Source organism: Sceloporus undulatus, chromosome 5 (assembly GCF_019175285.1).
Source record: "Sceloporus undulatus isolate JIND9_A2432 ecotype Alabama chromosome 5, SceUnd_v1.1, whole genome shotgun sequence".
NCBI lineage: Eukaryota > Metazoa > Chordata > Lepidosauria > Squamata > Phrynosomatidae > Sceloporus > Sceloporus undulatus.
In genome coordinates this window covers 13,829,942-13,845,600 of record NC_056526.1, presented here as the reverse complement: position 1 = coordinate 13,845,600, position 15,659 = coordinate 13,829,942, and the positions used below count along the sequence as shown (strand labels likewise).

The 15,659-nt window shown below is 41.5% G+C and overlaps 1 protein-coding gene across 2 annotated transcripts in view; it reads left to right on the top strand.

Moving 5' to 3' along the window:
• PDE3A (phosphodiesterase 3A) overlaps positions 1–10,851 on the top strand; it is a 391,731-nt gene extending 380,880 nt beyond the window's left edge. For both annotated transcript variants that reach the window (XM_042469406.1, XM_042469407.1), the window contains one exon: positions 4,412–10,851. In XM_042469406.1, coding sequence (XP_042325340.1) covers positions 4,412–4,650 — 239 coding nt within the window. In that variant the 3' untranslated portion in view covers positions 4,651–10,851. The remainder of the gene's footprint in view (positions 1–4,411) is intronic.
• Positions 10,852–15,659: the final 4,808 nt, after the last annotated feature.

Here is a 15,659-nt window from a genome sequence, read left to right as displayed (position 1 = left end):
CACCTCTTGCAGGCTCAGTCAGGCATTCCCATTAGATAATCTCTCAATGGGACTTAAAACGTCTGTTAATTCTACTTCTGGTATGCCTTGGAGAGCAGAAAGGACAAATGTCCTCATTTCTGATGGGATCTGGGTATATGATTTAACCTGCATCAGATAGCTAGAATTATCAAGTGGATACCCTGGAAAGTTTGGCAGAACCAGTGAGCCCTTGCCATGATAGCCAATTAAAAAGATGTTCCTTGTGGGAACTTAGGACTGGTCTCAGACTTTTGACAAATGCTTCTCCAACCACAACTTTAAACTGAAGGCCCATTTCGGGCTTACAGCAGGTGGGTGACATTTTTAGAGGTAAAAACCTTTGGTTCTCCACATTATTTTACTACAGTTTCCATTACTCCTGATCATTGACCATGCTGGCTGAGGATTATGGGAGTTCAAACTAAACAACTTCATGATGCCCATAGGTCTACACACACACACCTCTGCCAGGGAATTTTGATCTACAATGTATTGTATTTTATTGTTGTTAGCTGCCTCGATTGACCTCAAGGGGCGGGATATAAATAAACTTTTATTATTATTATATTATTATTTTACACCACACAAGCATGAGAATGGCTGCCTACATGTATTCCTGACTGTTGGCATTGTTTTGGTCCTTTTCCTACAGTTCAGCTGTAGTTCTGAGCAGGTGAGCTGTATTGGGAAGTTGTCAGAAATGGAGAACTTTCTCTCACACACACCACACTGCTCTCCTGTTTGGTGATTGCTGCTTTTCCAAGATTTACAGTGAGAAAGGGCACCCTTGTCACCATATAGCACAGACCTGTGTTGAATTCAGTGGTGGCTGATGGCTTCCAAGTCAGTGGGTTGGCAAATCCTCTGCAGGTTGTCATCTGGGAGTTGAAAGGATATTTTCAAGGTGCTGAAACTATTTCAGGGACTAGGGTTTAACCCCTTGGATATCTTCTGATACCAGGCTGAAAAAGTTCCCATACTCTTGCTGTAAACTGTTAGCGGTTCTGTTTCACATTGTTTCCAGGCACACCCTTTATTGATTTCTACTTACTGTTAGGCGAGCTCACTTATTAGCCAGAGTGAAGAAACCACCTCAGGCAAAATATTTTGCCCAGCAATTAACAGACGGTTAATCCTAATTTTCCAAGCCAGCATTGTCATGAGGCTGTGTGTGTGGCAACCATCTTAGATGACAGATGCTGGTTGGAGTTTCAACGTCCAGATGACAACTGGAAGTGGATTTGCCAACCCACTGGCATGGTGTGGAGCAGATGGTAAAAAGCCAGACTGGACCTTCTCGGACAGCCTGATCCTCCCTGCCCTAGATACTGTCACATTGCCAGTGTTGAAGCAATATTTAGCTGCCTAACACAGTTAGCTTCTCTCAAGAGAGGGCAATTTTTTGTCCTTCATCTTCCACAGCAGTCTATACTTTGCCTACCCTAATAAATACTTAGAAAGCCAGCATGGTGTAGTGGTTTGAGCACTGCACTATGCCTCTGTGATCTTGAAGCACTTGCTCCAGAGCTTCAGGAATCAGGTTACAGGTTGCAGTGTTTAACCTGATTAGGTCTGTAGTGGTTTCTAGCAGAATTTCAAATCATGATAAATGCTCTGTTGACCTCTGTGGAGAACTGCAAGATTTGGGAGGGGGTTATCTCCCAGGAGACCAGGGAGAAAATGTTCTGACATGGAGCACTACTATGGAATAGAGGTTTCTTCTGATTAAACCTGAAGGTTTCCTACAGGGAACTGAAAGCTTTCTAATGAAGGATTGAAGTGGATTTGGGCTGTGCCACAGTGAAAAGCTCTTTGTTTGCAGTTGAAAAGATTGAAGGACTCAACAATTTGGCTCCCGGCACACACTTACTTTAGGCCACCTGGAAACACTAATCTATGCACACATTTCTTTGGGACAAAACATTCCTGTACGTCATTTTCCCCCTCTCCCCATACTCACCCCTTCATTAAAACTCCTGAAGAGGTTTATCATTCATGTTTGTAGCAGCTGCTAAGGATGGATCATGAGAGAATGGTGGGGCAGGGGGCAGAATGTATGTGTTTTGCTCTTTAAGTGTTAACAATCTTAACTGAGAACTTCAGCTAAGCACATCTGAAGCTCAGTTCCTGCATTGCATCTGTGGTGTGAGAGCCACTCCTGCATGGTCTGATCCCAAGATGGTAATCCTAGAAAAGGTGTGGGATTATTTTTAGTGCATAAAGCTATTAATCTTCTCAAAAGGTAGATTAATCAATTGATCCTTTAGTTGATTGATTTGCAGTGAACAATTTTAATTGTTGAAAGGCTGCGAATTAAGGGCAAACCATAAGAGGAAACAGGAAAGTATTAGAGAGGGTCTTTCCTTCTAACATGCATGATTAAACTGAGATACTCAAGACTTCCTGTAATATATCAAAATATTGTCTGTATCTCTGTCTGGACAATTGTTGTTGTTGTGTGCCTTCAAGTAATTTCCCACTTGTGGCAACTCTAAGGAGAACCTATTTCTGGGGCTGAGAGTGTGACTTGCCAACTTCAGTTAAAACATACAACAGTTTAAAAGAACAAACAAGACACATACATATTTAACAATCTACATTTAAAATTCATTGTTTAAAATTTACAGTTTTCAAAAGCACCTGGATAGGCCTGCCAGAAAAGATTCGTTTTCAGTGCTGTTCTAAATTTAGACAGTGTATACAGCTGTCTAATCTGTTCCAGCAAGTAGTTCCATAGTCTAAGGAAGTCTGCAGAAAAAGTCATCTATCTGAAAGCTGCAAACCTAGTCCTGGCTGTCTGGAGTAATTGTCCACCAGAGGACCTGAATGTACTGGGTGTGAGGAGGTGATCCTGTAGGCAACCTGGACCCAAACCATGTGGGACTTTAAAGATACACAACCCCTTAGCAGGCAAGAAAAGGAGAACAGCATCCAAGTAGGGAAGGACACAGTGGCAGTGATGCAACAGAGCCTCACTTCCCACCCCAGGAGAAGGCAAAGGTGAAAATGCCTCCACTGCACTGCTGGATCTGCAGTATAGCACTATTTTCTTCTTGAATGCTTAGCTGTGAGTCTTCAGAACCAGCTATATACAACAGTGCTGGAAAGAGAGCATGCCAGTTTCCCTATACCAGTGTGGTATAGTGGTTTGAGTGTTGGACTATGACTATCGAAAATAGGGTTCAAATCCCTGCTTGGCCATGAAATCCTCTGGGCAACCTTGAACAAGTCATACTTTCTCAGCTTCAGAGGATGGCAATGGCAAACCCCCTCTAAAAAAACTTGCCAGGAAAACCCCATGATAAGTTTGCCTTAGAGTCACAGTAGGTTGGAAATGACTTGGAAACACACAACTACAATAACAAAGTAGCAGTATAAGGCATCTCCTTCCTTTTTACTTCTCCCTCAACAGCAACTCTAACTGTGATTTGCCAGCAAATGTAAGTAAAAAATGACAAAGTGTGTGTGCATGCACGCACGCATGCCTTCAAGTCACTTGTCAATTTATGATGACCCCATGAATTTCTCAGCGTTTTCTTATGCAAGGAATACTTAGAGGTGTTTTTGCAAGTCCCATGCTTTGAAATGTAGTCAACAGCACCTGGTATTTATTGACAGTCTCCCATCCAAATACTAACCAGGGCTGACCCTGACTAGCTTTCAAGAAATGTGTCCAGCATCTGGTGCCTTTAGGCCCCATACAGACTGCCAAAATAAAGCTGCTTTGGGTCACTTTAGAGATATGCTGTTTAAATGATGCATGCATCCTAAGAGTCCGGAAGCTGCGCCAAAGATGTGCTCCAATTTTTAGGACTGGATTGTGGCTTTGGCGCAGCTTCTGGACTCTTAGGACACATGCATCATTTAAACAGCATACCTCCAAAGTGACCCGAAGCAGCTTTATTTTGGCCTGTCTGTATGGGGCCTTTAAGGTATTTAGACCAGCATGTCAAAATAGTGCCCCCAAATTGTAGTGGCAACTGGCTTTTGTTTTAGTTGGTGTGTGGGCTCTTAATAAGGGGATATAAAAGGGTGTGTATAAGCCACACTTCACTCACCCCTGCTCTAGCATTAAGCACCACCGTGTTTGATGGGGTCTTGTGTTGTTGTGAGCCATTTCCAGCGTATGTCAGTCCTAACTCAAACCTATCATGGTGTTTTCCTGGCAAGGGTTCTTCATTCAGTTGCTGTTTCTTTCCTCTGAAGCTGAGATATTGGGACAATGGGTTTCGATGGCCAAGCAGGGTTTTGAACGCTAGTCTCCCAGAGTCCTAATCCAACACTCAAACCCCTATACCCACACTGGCTAGCTTTGATGGGGCCTACACCCTTATAAGTATACTTCAGACTGCAGCCTTCTTGCAATGATTATGACTGTGGTGTTTTACAGGAAAGAAGAGGAGGAAAATCTACTGCCAGATAACTCAGCACCTGCTTGAGAACCATCAGATGTGGAAGAAAGTCATTGAGGAGGAAGAGAGGAGAGCTGGGACAGAAAAGCAAGCTCTGGAGCAACCAGCCACATTACACCAGTCCTCTGAACAAATTGAGGCCATTAAAGAGGAGGAAGAGGAAAAAGGGAAGCCTAAGGAGGAAGAGAACAGCACAATCCTAGAAACGAGCCAATGACAATGATAGAATTCTGAGCAGTATTTGAAGACAAGAAGGACTTGCATACCAGTTCCTTTTACAAGCCAGCACAACATTTAGACACAACACTGTAGAAATACGGGGGGATGCACCTACATTGTTTAGGTTGTTTCTCTTTCCTTTTATTTTTTTAAAGAGTGAGGTACATTGTTTAAATTCATCTTCTCAAAAGAAGCTTTCACACTGCAACACCGACTTTTACAGACTTTCGTATAGGGTGGGGAATTATAAATATATATAATTATATATATATATATTATATATATATATAAAATATTAGCCTAAGTTTATCAGCTGCATATTTCTTTGTTTTTTTAATGCTATATTACGGTAACTGTGACATTAAAAGAAGAGGGAGAACTCTCTAAATGAGAATTGTGTTCACAGTGAAGTGACCAGGACTCCCTTGCTCTTTATGATGTGGTGTCATTGATAGTATCATTAAAATACCTACATCATCTACCATCATAGAAGTACATGCAGGATAGTGTGCACATGCATAGCAGAAGCATGGTGACATCACTGAAGAATGGTGTTGATGTTGCTGTGGAGAGTGGTTGTGACACTAGAGTGTGGTGCCTCAGCACATGTGAATATGGTCCAACCCCTGAATATCATAAAAGTGGCCTGTACACCGACAGTCTTTTATAATCCCTCCCACAGCAAAATAAATATGATCTAAGCCATGGATGGCAACTGTAGGATGCTAAAGGGCCATATTAACCCTCTAGGAGAAATGTGTCCCCTCATGTTTTGTATGGGCTATGGGGGCATTTTTGTCATGTTTTTAGGCTTCCCTGAGGGCCAAAAAATTACTCTGAATGCAGTTGCAACCCATAAGCTTCACTGCCCATCCCTGATCTAAGTATTTTCTTTCTCAAGCCCGTGTAGAAGCATTCCCAGTTTTTCCTCCACACAACTCACTAGATTTGAGATAGATGCAAACCAGAGAAGGTCCTAGTGCTAAGATATTGAGCAGTCTGTGCTATATATAGTTGATTGGGAACTCTTTCCTAACATTTCCGAAAAGCCATGTCCATCAAGAAGTTGCTTGAGATTATTGACAGTGACAGGCCATGACCTGATCTCCACCAGCCCTTCTCTTCCTTTTTCGTTTCCATATTGTGAAGAAATACCATCACTGGTCACCTAGGAACATAGGAAGGTGCCTTATACTGAGTCTGACTATTGCCACATCTTGCCCAGAATTTTGACATGTGATCAGCAGCCCCACAGTTTCAGGCAGAATTCTTTCCTAGCCCAACTTAAGACATAGATCCTTGAAAACTAACTTGCCCCAACCATGGTTAACTTCTGAAATCAAATGTGATTGGATGTGTTCAAGATGGTGCAGTGTTGCTTTGCAGAAGAAAAGATTCAGGTAGCTAGTGGCAGTGGGCTGCAGTGTTCAGAGGAATTTGCAGTTTGCTGGAATTACAAGCAATAAGGGAGACACTTAGGGATGAAATAGATGGCCAGAAGGGGTGGCTTTAATCCACCATTTCCGAAGGCAGATTGGCAACCACATACCACGGCCCCAATCTGCCTTGCAGCCACCTGAAAAAGGAGTGGCAAAATCCACTCCTTTTTCCGGCTGCAAAAAGCCTGCTTTTCTGCCTGTGCCATGGCCAGAAGCTGCCTTCATGACATTCCAGCAGAGTGTGGCTGGAGTGTCATGAAGTGGCCAGGGAGCTTGGGAGCATGCAGCATGTAATCACTGAGCTGCCAAGCCACCCAGAAGGCAGTGCAAAAGGGTGGTCTGTTTCACTCCTTACATAGCTCCTACTATTATGTACATTGACAATTACCATATAATTCCATAAACTGTTTTGGCTTATGAATAGCCTTAACAAATATTCACATTTTAATATGGAACACCAGCTTAAGGTATTTGGTCAGGGCTCATTGTGTGGTGGTGGTGGTTTTGGAATATGTGGATGGCTTTGGTGATCTAGATTACTGGTGTTCAATATTACCTTTTGCAGAGGAATACATTCCTGATCTTTGGGGGGGGGCAATCCTTTCTTGGAGCTACAATTCCCATGCTGGCTTGGGGATTCTGAGAATTGTAGTAAAAGCAAATAACTTTTCTGAGTTCTGATATATTGTACAATGATTTGTCTGTGATGAACTTTCTGGAATTCAGAAATAGTTGGTGCAAAACACATGAAGGGAGAATGTACCCTACAACATGCCCTCATCACTCTGATGGTTGCAAACTGCAGGGGAACTTTGGTAATTATATACAAACTGTATTTTGTACAGTTGGTAAATATGGATACTTTGAGGCATTGTATAGATAAAAAGGAGATAATTTTTAAAAATAAATATAAAATGTAATTATAACCACATTTGGCAAGTAAGAACTTGCATAACTGGCAATGAGAGTTCCTGTTTTAAGCTATGCAGGATTGTTAGTATCAGCTTTCTGTATAAAGCAGTTTGTAAACCAAGGATTCTGCCCAGAGATCTGTATCAAAGACTGGTCATTTATCACTCCTCAAGTAAGTTTTGATAACATTATGTGTGAAGGGAAATCATGTTGTAGAGCTGAAAGCATGCTCAGAAATTGTGCAGAAGTTATCCTCATGTGTGAACCATCTCTAGCACCAATACTCTTAAGTCTTTTGCAGGATACTTCAAGGATAATTGTTTCACACTCTGTTTACTTTTATTGCTCTTCTCAGGAGACTCCCTAGTATCTTACCAGCATTAGCCACTAGCAAACCAGTTAAGGATTTACCAAGGACACTGGGTTTCACTGCCAGTGTCTAAGCTGGCAAAAATGCAGTACCCCACCAGGGGCAGACAATGGATTCACCACTGTGGGAGTAGTGAATCCACTCTTGATTTTACTACCACTCTTTTCCACATGTGTTCCATGTTGGGCGGGAGTTATGTCAATGCTCAACTTCTGAAAGGATAGGTTCTAGCACTGGGAAATCTTATATTTATCTCAGAGCAGTTATGTGTGTACCAACAGTGAACTCCGAGGTGAATTCACCATTCCCACAGCAGTGGATTTACCAACCACCCTATCCTCCCAATAGTCTAAAGTCAAGCAGGGAGACAAATCTCCAAGCTAGAGATAAATTACAGATTCTCTCACTCACTATTTCTTTTAAAAATGTAACATTCCTAGATTCTTGAGGGGTAACATCAGGTAAAAAGGAGGTATTGAAATGAATGGGACTTCAGATATTACCACCTCTGCATTCATTATGTACCTCTGGATTTTTCCTAGTAGTCACTGCAAAATGTACAATGTAGGTGTGAAGTATATGCGTCATAAGTACACTCATCAAATAATTGGTGGGTTATGGCTTCTACAGACTGCAGTTTTGTGTCGGGGGCACTTGTTACTTAATGTGTGAAATGGCTTGTAGTTCAATCCTGAAATGTCCCAGGCTTTGCGTCTGTGCTGTACAACCATGATTTAAGTATTTGAAGACATAGTAGTGTTACCCTGGATCAGTATGCAAAGGGATTTTGTAGCACATTTGAGACTAACATGTTTACCTCTGTAGTTGTCCTTTGGGGGTTTTGGACTAAGAATGAAATTAGCAGTATTGATGGTATTTTTTATCAGCTAGATGGTAATGTTGTGAAGGTTACAGGATTCTGTGCCTAATGTAGAATTTGCTCATTTGGAAGGATGGTCATGCTGTTTTTCTTTCTCTCCTTTGCCTCATTCTCCCTGCAAAGAAAATGACCCAGTTTCTTTTTCCTCCTCCCACTTTTCCCCCTTGTCTTCAGTTTACTTCTGTTGCTGCAAACTGACTTTGCACTCATCTATCTCAGCAGTAGGGAGGAGAAGAGGAGGAGGGAGAATCTCACCCTTCTCAGTAGGCTCAGGCAAAAGCAAACTGCAACAACCTCTCCTAGTTTGTGTGTTCTTCCTCATTAGTAACTTTTGCCATCTTAACCAAACTCTAATGTTGCTTGGCTACACATTTCCTGGTTTTATCTGTGAAACGTTGGAGTATATGTTTTACCTCAGCATGGTTTCCTTCCCAATATACAATGTGTGCAGAAACAATTGACATTTTGTTTTATGTTTTCAGAAGCCAACTTCTATTCAGAGTTTACTGGACTCACCACACCTCACTCCCCCAAAGACTTTTGCATACAGCTGTCAGCTGATAGTTGTTACAATGGGGAGACATTCCATAGACAAAGGCCTGCTTTTGCAAGGTATTTTTCACAAGACCCAGCTCTGCTGGAAAGCTAATGGTAATTGCATAGGTAAGCCAAAGAGTGTAAACCAGTAACCAGGGCAGGGTCTGGGGATGAAAAAAGAACTATAAGTTTTCTCCGTTGTCTTTTATCACTACTGGCCTGTAGAAAGAGGGTTGTATTTCTCCTTTCATCTGAGCTGATCTCTTTAGTGTCCTTTAACATCCTTATAGAATTCCCATATTAAGTTTCTTTATGGCTGCTGTAGCAAAACTCAGATCTTTCTTTGCATAAGGAATTTCTGATTAACCTGAAACAAATATAAAAGGAAATGTTCAGTCTAAAGGGTAGAGACAAATGCAGGTGAGGTAAAAGAAGTATTGTCAGGACTCTCTTTAGCTATAGAACATGGAAAAGCAGTCACCACTGTCTTTGCCCTGGTAGATAGAATATTATCTAGAGGAGGGTAGAGATTCTGTGGGAGGGTGGTAAGGAAAGCACCAGCTCACATGCTCACTCTTGCTGTTCCTTAAAGATGTTTAGGTAAAATGACACACAAATCAGTGTCATATGCAGTTAGCTTTGAATTGTTTCAGTAATAAATGGTATGACTGGAGAATGGTAAAATAATAGTTTGAATAGTTCACATGGTTTGGAAAAAGGTGCTTAAGGGTGGAACAAATGGGCAAGAAGGATCAGCTACAAACTGTTCTGAGCCTGATCACCCTGCTGCGGCCTCAAGCGTGCCTCCTTCCATGGCTCCAAATAGGAGTGGAAAAGATCCACTCCTTTTGGGGCTGGACTTGGGCCACCTTAGGCGGCCCCAGCGCAAGCCCAGGGTTGCTTCCCAGCACTCTGGGAATGTGCGTTGTATAAATAGCACACCTCAGAGTGATCAGAAGCCACCCCTATCTGCCCATCTGTTTCAGGCGTAATGATTCCAATCCAGATGCCATTTTGACATCATTTGAACTCAATGCCAACCTCCCTGCTTCCTCAATGGAACAATGTTTGTCTGTCTCTCCTTCTGTCCCTTCTTCAATTTCATCATGGGAAGAAGTGTGTGACAGAGAGAAGTTATGAGATATGGAATGGCAAGAGGCATCAAGGTTCTATGCAGGCCACATCATTTACTCACTGATGGAGTGGATTGCCCAGTGACCTCTTCTTAAAGTATCCATTTCAGGATAAGGACTAATCCCTTGAAAAATAATTTTATGAAACACTTATGGGATTTTTTGTTGTTGGTTGGCTGCGAAGAGTTTAAGTGGCTTTATCAGGAGCCAATTAAGTGTGCCCTTCATAGTTGGCGTTCCAGGGGAGAGCTCACATACGGTGTAGCTAGGAACAGAACACCAAGAGTTGGGCTGTTTCCGGCCACAGATTGGCCAAGTTGCTTTAAAACTTGGGTGTCCCCCAGCTGGCAGCCTGGTCTACAGTAATTAGTCTGGAAGTTGATGGGATTTTAAACTTAGATGGCTGCACTGGAAACCTGAGAAGAAAGGGAAAGACAGCATCTCAGTATTTGCAGGGAAGGGTTACTAAATCATTCTGCTTCACTTAGAATGCACAGCTGCTTTAACCCTCATCAGAGTTCCAAATCAATGTTATGCACTGGATTTGGACCCGGATTTATTACCATTTAATCAGTAAATCCTCAGAGGCAGTCTCAGTTTGAATGTACACTTTTATAGTGACTAAAGATGTAGCAACCACTTTTTGAGATTGTTCAGCTAAGATGGAAGGAAATACTGTTTTGCATGTGACACTGCAGCAACAGGAAACAGAGATAATGGGTTCAGTCCTACATACATACTGATAAAAGTAATGTACAGGCAATTAGGACTATGTAGTTCCCAACCTTGTCCCAGCTTCTGATTCTCTTTTCCCACCAAAGCATTTAACTTTCTGGTGGCATTTAACCACTGGTGGCGCAGTGGTTAAATGCCTGTACTGCAGCCATTCACTTGAAACCACAAGGCTGCGAGTTCAAGACCAGCAAAATGGCCCAAGCTCGACTCAGGCTTGCATCCTTCCGAGGTCGCTAAAATGAGTACCCAGACTGTTGGGGGCAAATTAGCTCACTTGCTAATTAGCTTACTTGCTGTTCACCGCTATGATCTTTGGAATAGCGGTATATAAATAAAACAAATTATTATCATTATTTTTGCCCAGAATTGTCACTGTGTTAACTTTATTCTTAAGAGCAACATCTTAGGTAGAATAGACTTGAAATGCTGGAGTGAATCATTTCCTCTGCAGGTGGCAAACTGCATTATTGAATGCCCTCCTGTGTTAAATGTCACTTGCATGAAGTGAATTATAGCTAGGCAGAAGGCTACACCAGGCCTTGCTCTGATATGCTTCAAGTCTTCTATGTCTTTGTTTCAACAAGCAAGCATTCAGAAATATGATTCCTCAATTTACATGCCACACAGTTTAGGAGTCTATCATCTCATTCTGAATAATATGCACATACCTATTAATATCCAGGCATGCAATTTCAGTACCTACTAGGGATATAAACAGTACTGGCACATTTTCCCATCCTCACTGAGAAAAGGTGTCTTGAAACATTGAGACACTCCATTTAAAGAATGGTCAGTCCTATGAGATTCCCCCCCCCCCAATTTTCTTCTTTTTTGCAAAACAAAATATGCAAAAAATATTATTTTGCACAAAAGCCAACACTTTTTTTTTACCAAATCCAATGCATTTGGAGCAAAACACACCATTTCATGTGCAAAATAATTGCTTTTTGTTTTGAAAAGCTTTTTGCTTAAAACAAGCACCTTTCACAAATAATGTTTTGCAAAAACTCCAATCTTTGGACATAAAAAATTGAAAAATATACCAAAATTGTGTAAACTTATTCATTCTTACATATGAGCCAACGTGAAAGAATATTTTCATCCTGAGTGGCTACTTGTACAGGTGTGGTTTCTTCAAATTGAGGGAAAACTAGTAAAACAGCCTGTTGCTACATAGCATCCCAGGTGACATAAATGTTTTAAGATCCATTAACTATTTGTTGAAGAAACCAACTTCCCTAAAGCCTTATATACAAACAGTTCATAAGTCTTGTGAACTGTCAGCAAAAGAACAATCCAATAAAAGAACAAGCCAAAATGGAAAAGGGAGTTAGTATCAATGCTTCTTCAGTAAAAGACTCTTGTTGTCTGAAATAGCATTTAGAATGAGGTTTTTGTTGTTAAGTTCCTTTGTAGATATGTATTTTTGGCAAAAGTAGGAAGCAGAAAAATGGCTTTTTGCTCTGTCTACTTTTCATCTCTGTTATAGTCCTCATTGGAAAAAGGGAGTAAACTCATCTAATTAGTTAAAGCAAAGATGATACTGATATAGCTTCTCATGTATGTCGCCACCACGTTATCACCATTTACCAGACAGCTGTTCAAATAAATGCCAAGGTGATTCAGCAGTCTTGCATCTATATCTCATTACTAGTAGTGAACGCAAGACATTTTTCCCATTTGTGTTAAGGGATTGTGTCTTTATTGATGAAGGCACTGGTTTTCAAATTGTGTTCCTGCAAAACATTGGGGTCTTCTGTGAGAAAATGAATAATGGTGAGGCAGCACCTCAAAAAGACCAGTTATTATTATTATTAACCTTTATTTATATAGTGCTGTACATACAATCTACCATTGTTGCTCTTCCTGTACAACTACACTGGCCGAGAGAAGAGGAGAGTTGGGTGTGTTCTAGGCAGAGTTTGGGAATGTTGAATGAGCCACAACTCCCAAGAATATCCCCAGACAACATAGACCCGTCTAGAAAAGAAATTAACCATGACAAATTCTGGTACTAACTCATGCTATCAATTCCTGTGGGGCAACAGGTGCCTCCCAAGATCTTTGTGTCCTGCAAAAGAGACTTCAGGAATGTTGCAGAATGGCCATTGTTCCATTTTTAAAACTCTTGTCTTCCCTTGCCACAGGAAATGAAGGCCTGAAACTTGTTGGTCAGTCCCAAATAGTATAAACCTACTGAACAATTATTGAATGGTGAGTCAACATTTGTCTAATTCCACTGATCCAATAGGTCTGTACCTGGGTCCACCAATAATATTCAGGCCTACATTTCATAGAATCATAGAATCGTAGAATTGGAAGAGACCACAAGGGCCATCCAGTCCAACCCCCTGCCATGCAGGAACTCTCAATCAACTCATCCCCAACAGATGGCCATCCAGCCTCTGCTTAAAGACCTCCAAAGAAGGAGACCCCACCACTCTCCAAGGAAGGAGTGTGTTCCACTATCGAACAGCCCTTACTGTCAGGAAGTTCCTCCAAATGTTGAGGTGGAATCTCTTTTCCTGTAGCTTGCATCCACTGCTCCGGGTCCTAGTCTCTGGAGCAGCAGAAAACAAGCTTGCTCTCTCCTCAATATGACTCTTAACATTTGTTCCAAGTCTCAACCATGGCTAGAATCCAATTGGTGAGTCCCACTTAGAATAGACCTATTCAGTCAGTCGTTAAATGGAGAACTATTCACACATGTATCCGATTGATTCAGTAGCTTGGGAAACTAACAATCTCTTGGGATTTATGGCCATACTTCTTGCCAGTGTTCCATTATACATCTTCACAACTCAGTAGGTTTCTTAGTGTTTTGGCTATTCAGTTAAGTGCGCACAAATTTACATCGAATGAAACATCATATAGGATTCCGACCATCATTTTTATTTCCCCTCCCTGCTGCTTATTTTACCTCTTAATACAACAATTCCATGGCAGTAATGGGCTAGTAAGAAGACAGTTTTTGTATGTGGACATAATATGAAAGATAATCTGTATTTCTGATCAGAATAGAACAGGCAATCTTTTTCTCTTAACACTCTTCCACCCCACCTAGTGAACTGTGAGAAGCAGGACAGATCACTTGTGAACTGATTTCTTCTACCAGTCTTGTGAAAACAGATCAGCTGCAGAGCTTTGAAAAATTACTTTTTGGACTATATCTTTCAGAACACAGACATACTGCTACCATCCCTATATTGGCTGTGGTATTCTGGCAATTAGAGACCCAAAAGGTAACTTAACAGGGTCTGGAAAAGTGCTGTAGGTTGCTTATCCTTGCATTAGAGTCCCCCCCCCCCTATTTTTTGTCCAAAACTTAACAATTGAACCACTATTTAGTTGTAATGTTGTTTTTTTCTTTAAAAAGTCAAATTAGTGCATTGTCCTGGGTTGAGATCAAGGAATGAGAATGAGATTCACAGTTCTGAGGAATGGTTTAGCAAGATGAATAAACTGGTTTATTTTCAGAGTTTAGGGCAAACTTGTCCCTCCCTCCCACCCTCTTTTTTTGGTGTTTTTGAATGGAGTTTCAAATTCCATGTGCTCATATGGAATGGGGCATGCACAGGCTGTCCTGTTGGTTTCACTTATGTTAGGTCAAGATAGGGCAACTTTGGCCAGCCTAGGGAGTCTATTATCTCTCTCACAACTGCTGCTTGCCATCTCAGTTCAGTCATGGAGGTTAGACCAGCCCTCTTTTGGTTTGAAAAACAGCATAATTCTTGCATTCAACAAGATGCATGAAAAATGCATACTTTGTTTGAAAGCAGGGGTAGGCAAAAAGTGGCTCTCCAGCGGTTGTTAGAGTCTAGCTCTCAGTGTCCCCCACCTCTGGCTATGCTGGCTGCTGAGGACCATAGGAACTGTAATCCAAGGATCTCTGTACTTCGCCTACCCCTGTTATAAAGAACATTGTGTTCCCTTTTGCAGTTCTGCTCTTTAAAACAGGAGAAGCAAAAGTGGGGTTTTGATGTTGGTGCTGTGATGGATGCAAAAATGGATGTGGGAGGTACAAACGGACCACATCCACTCACCCTCTCTGACTTTACTAGTCAGCTCATGCAAACTAAGTAAAAGCTTAGTCCTCAAAACTGCATCCCCAAAGATGGGAAGGGTCCACTGTATTCTTGATATCACCTAATCATGCACTTGTTTTTTTACCGGAGCCATATTAAGGTGTGGTTGGAGAGATGGAGAACTAATTGCCAGTCTCATGGCTACAGAACCCGTTCGGTGTACATCCACTTTTGCCTCTGGTTGGCAACTGGAAGGCCCAACTATTACTACTCAGTGGCCCAGCTGAAGCCCACAGGTACCCCAGTTGCCAAACCTAGTATATACTATTTTGTCACCTGCATGCCATTTTTGAAAATTACGTGTGATCCCCACCACTTTGCATGCACATGTTTGTGTGTAATATCTACACAAGATGATATTTGCCACCATTTGTGTTCCAAGGCACAATGACATATCCACACACCATCACATCTCAACCATATTTCTGCAGTCTACATCTGGCCGTGATCAACTAACCTGCCAAGGTTCAAACTGATTTCCCTGGCAACCTTTTGAAAGCTGAATATGTACTTGACTGTCACAAGACTTGAAGCCAATTCTGATATCCCTTTGTAAGTGCAAAATTCACATCTGAGCAATTGGAAGCATTTGCTGTAAAAGATGTTCACTCTCATTTCCTCTCCTTTTTTCTTCTTCCCATCAAATAATTTTTGCTTCCTAACTTGTGAGGTGTGGAGCGCCTCCTATATGCTGCACCAGTTGATGATCTGTAAGCTCTTTTCTAATCGATCCAAGTATTCAATGAATCGCAGCTGTCCCCTTGATGGGTCTGCCTCTTTTTTTCTTTTTATATGGTTCTCTTTACAAAATTTATATGTGTTATCTTTCAGATTTCCTCTAAAGCAATATCTTATGTTGATTTTTCCTTATAAATAAATAAAGGGCATGATCCCGTCAGAGTTGGACATTTCCAAG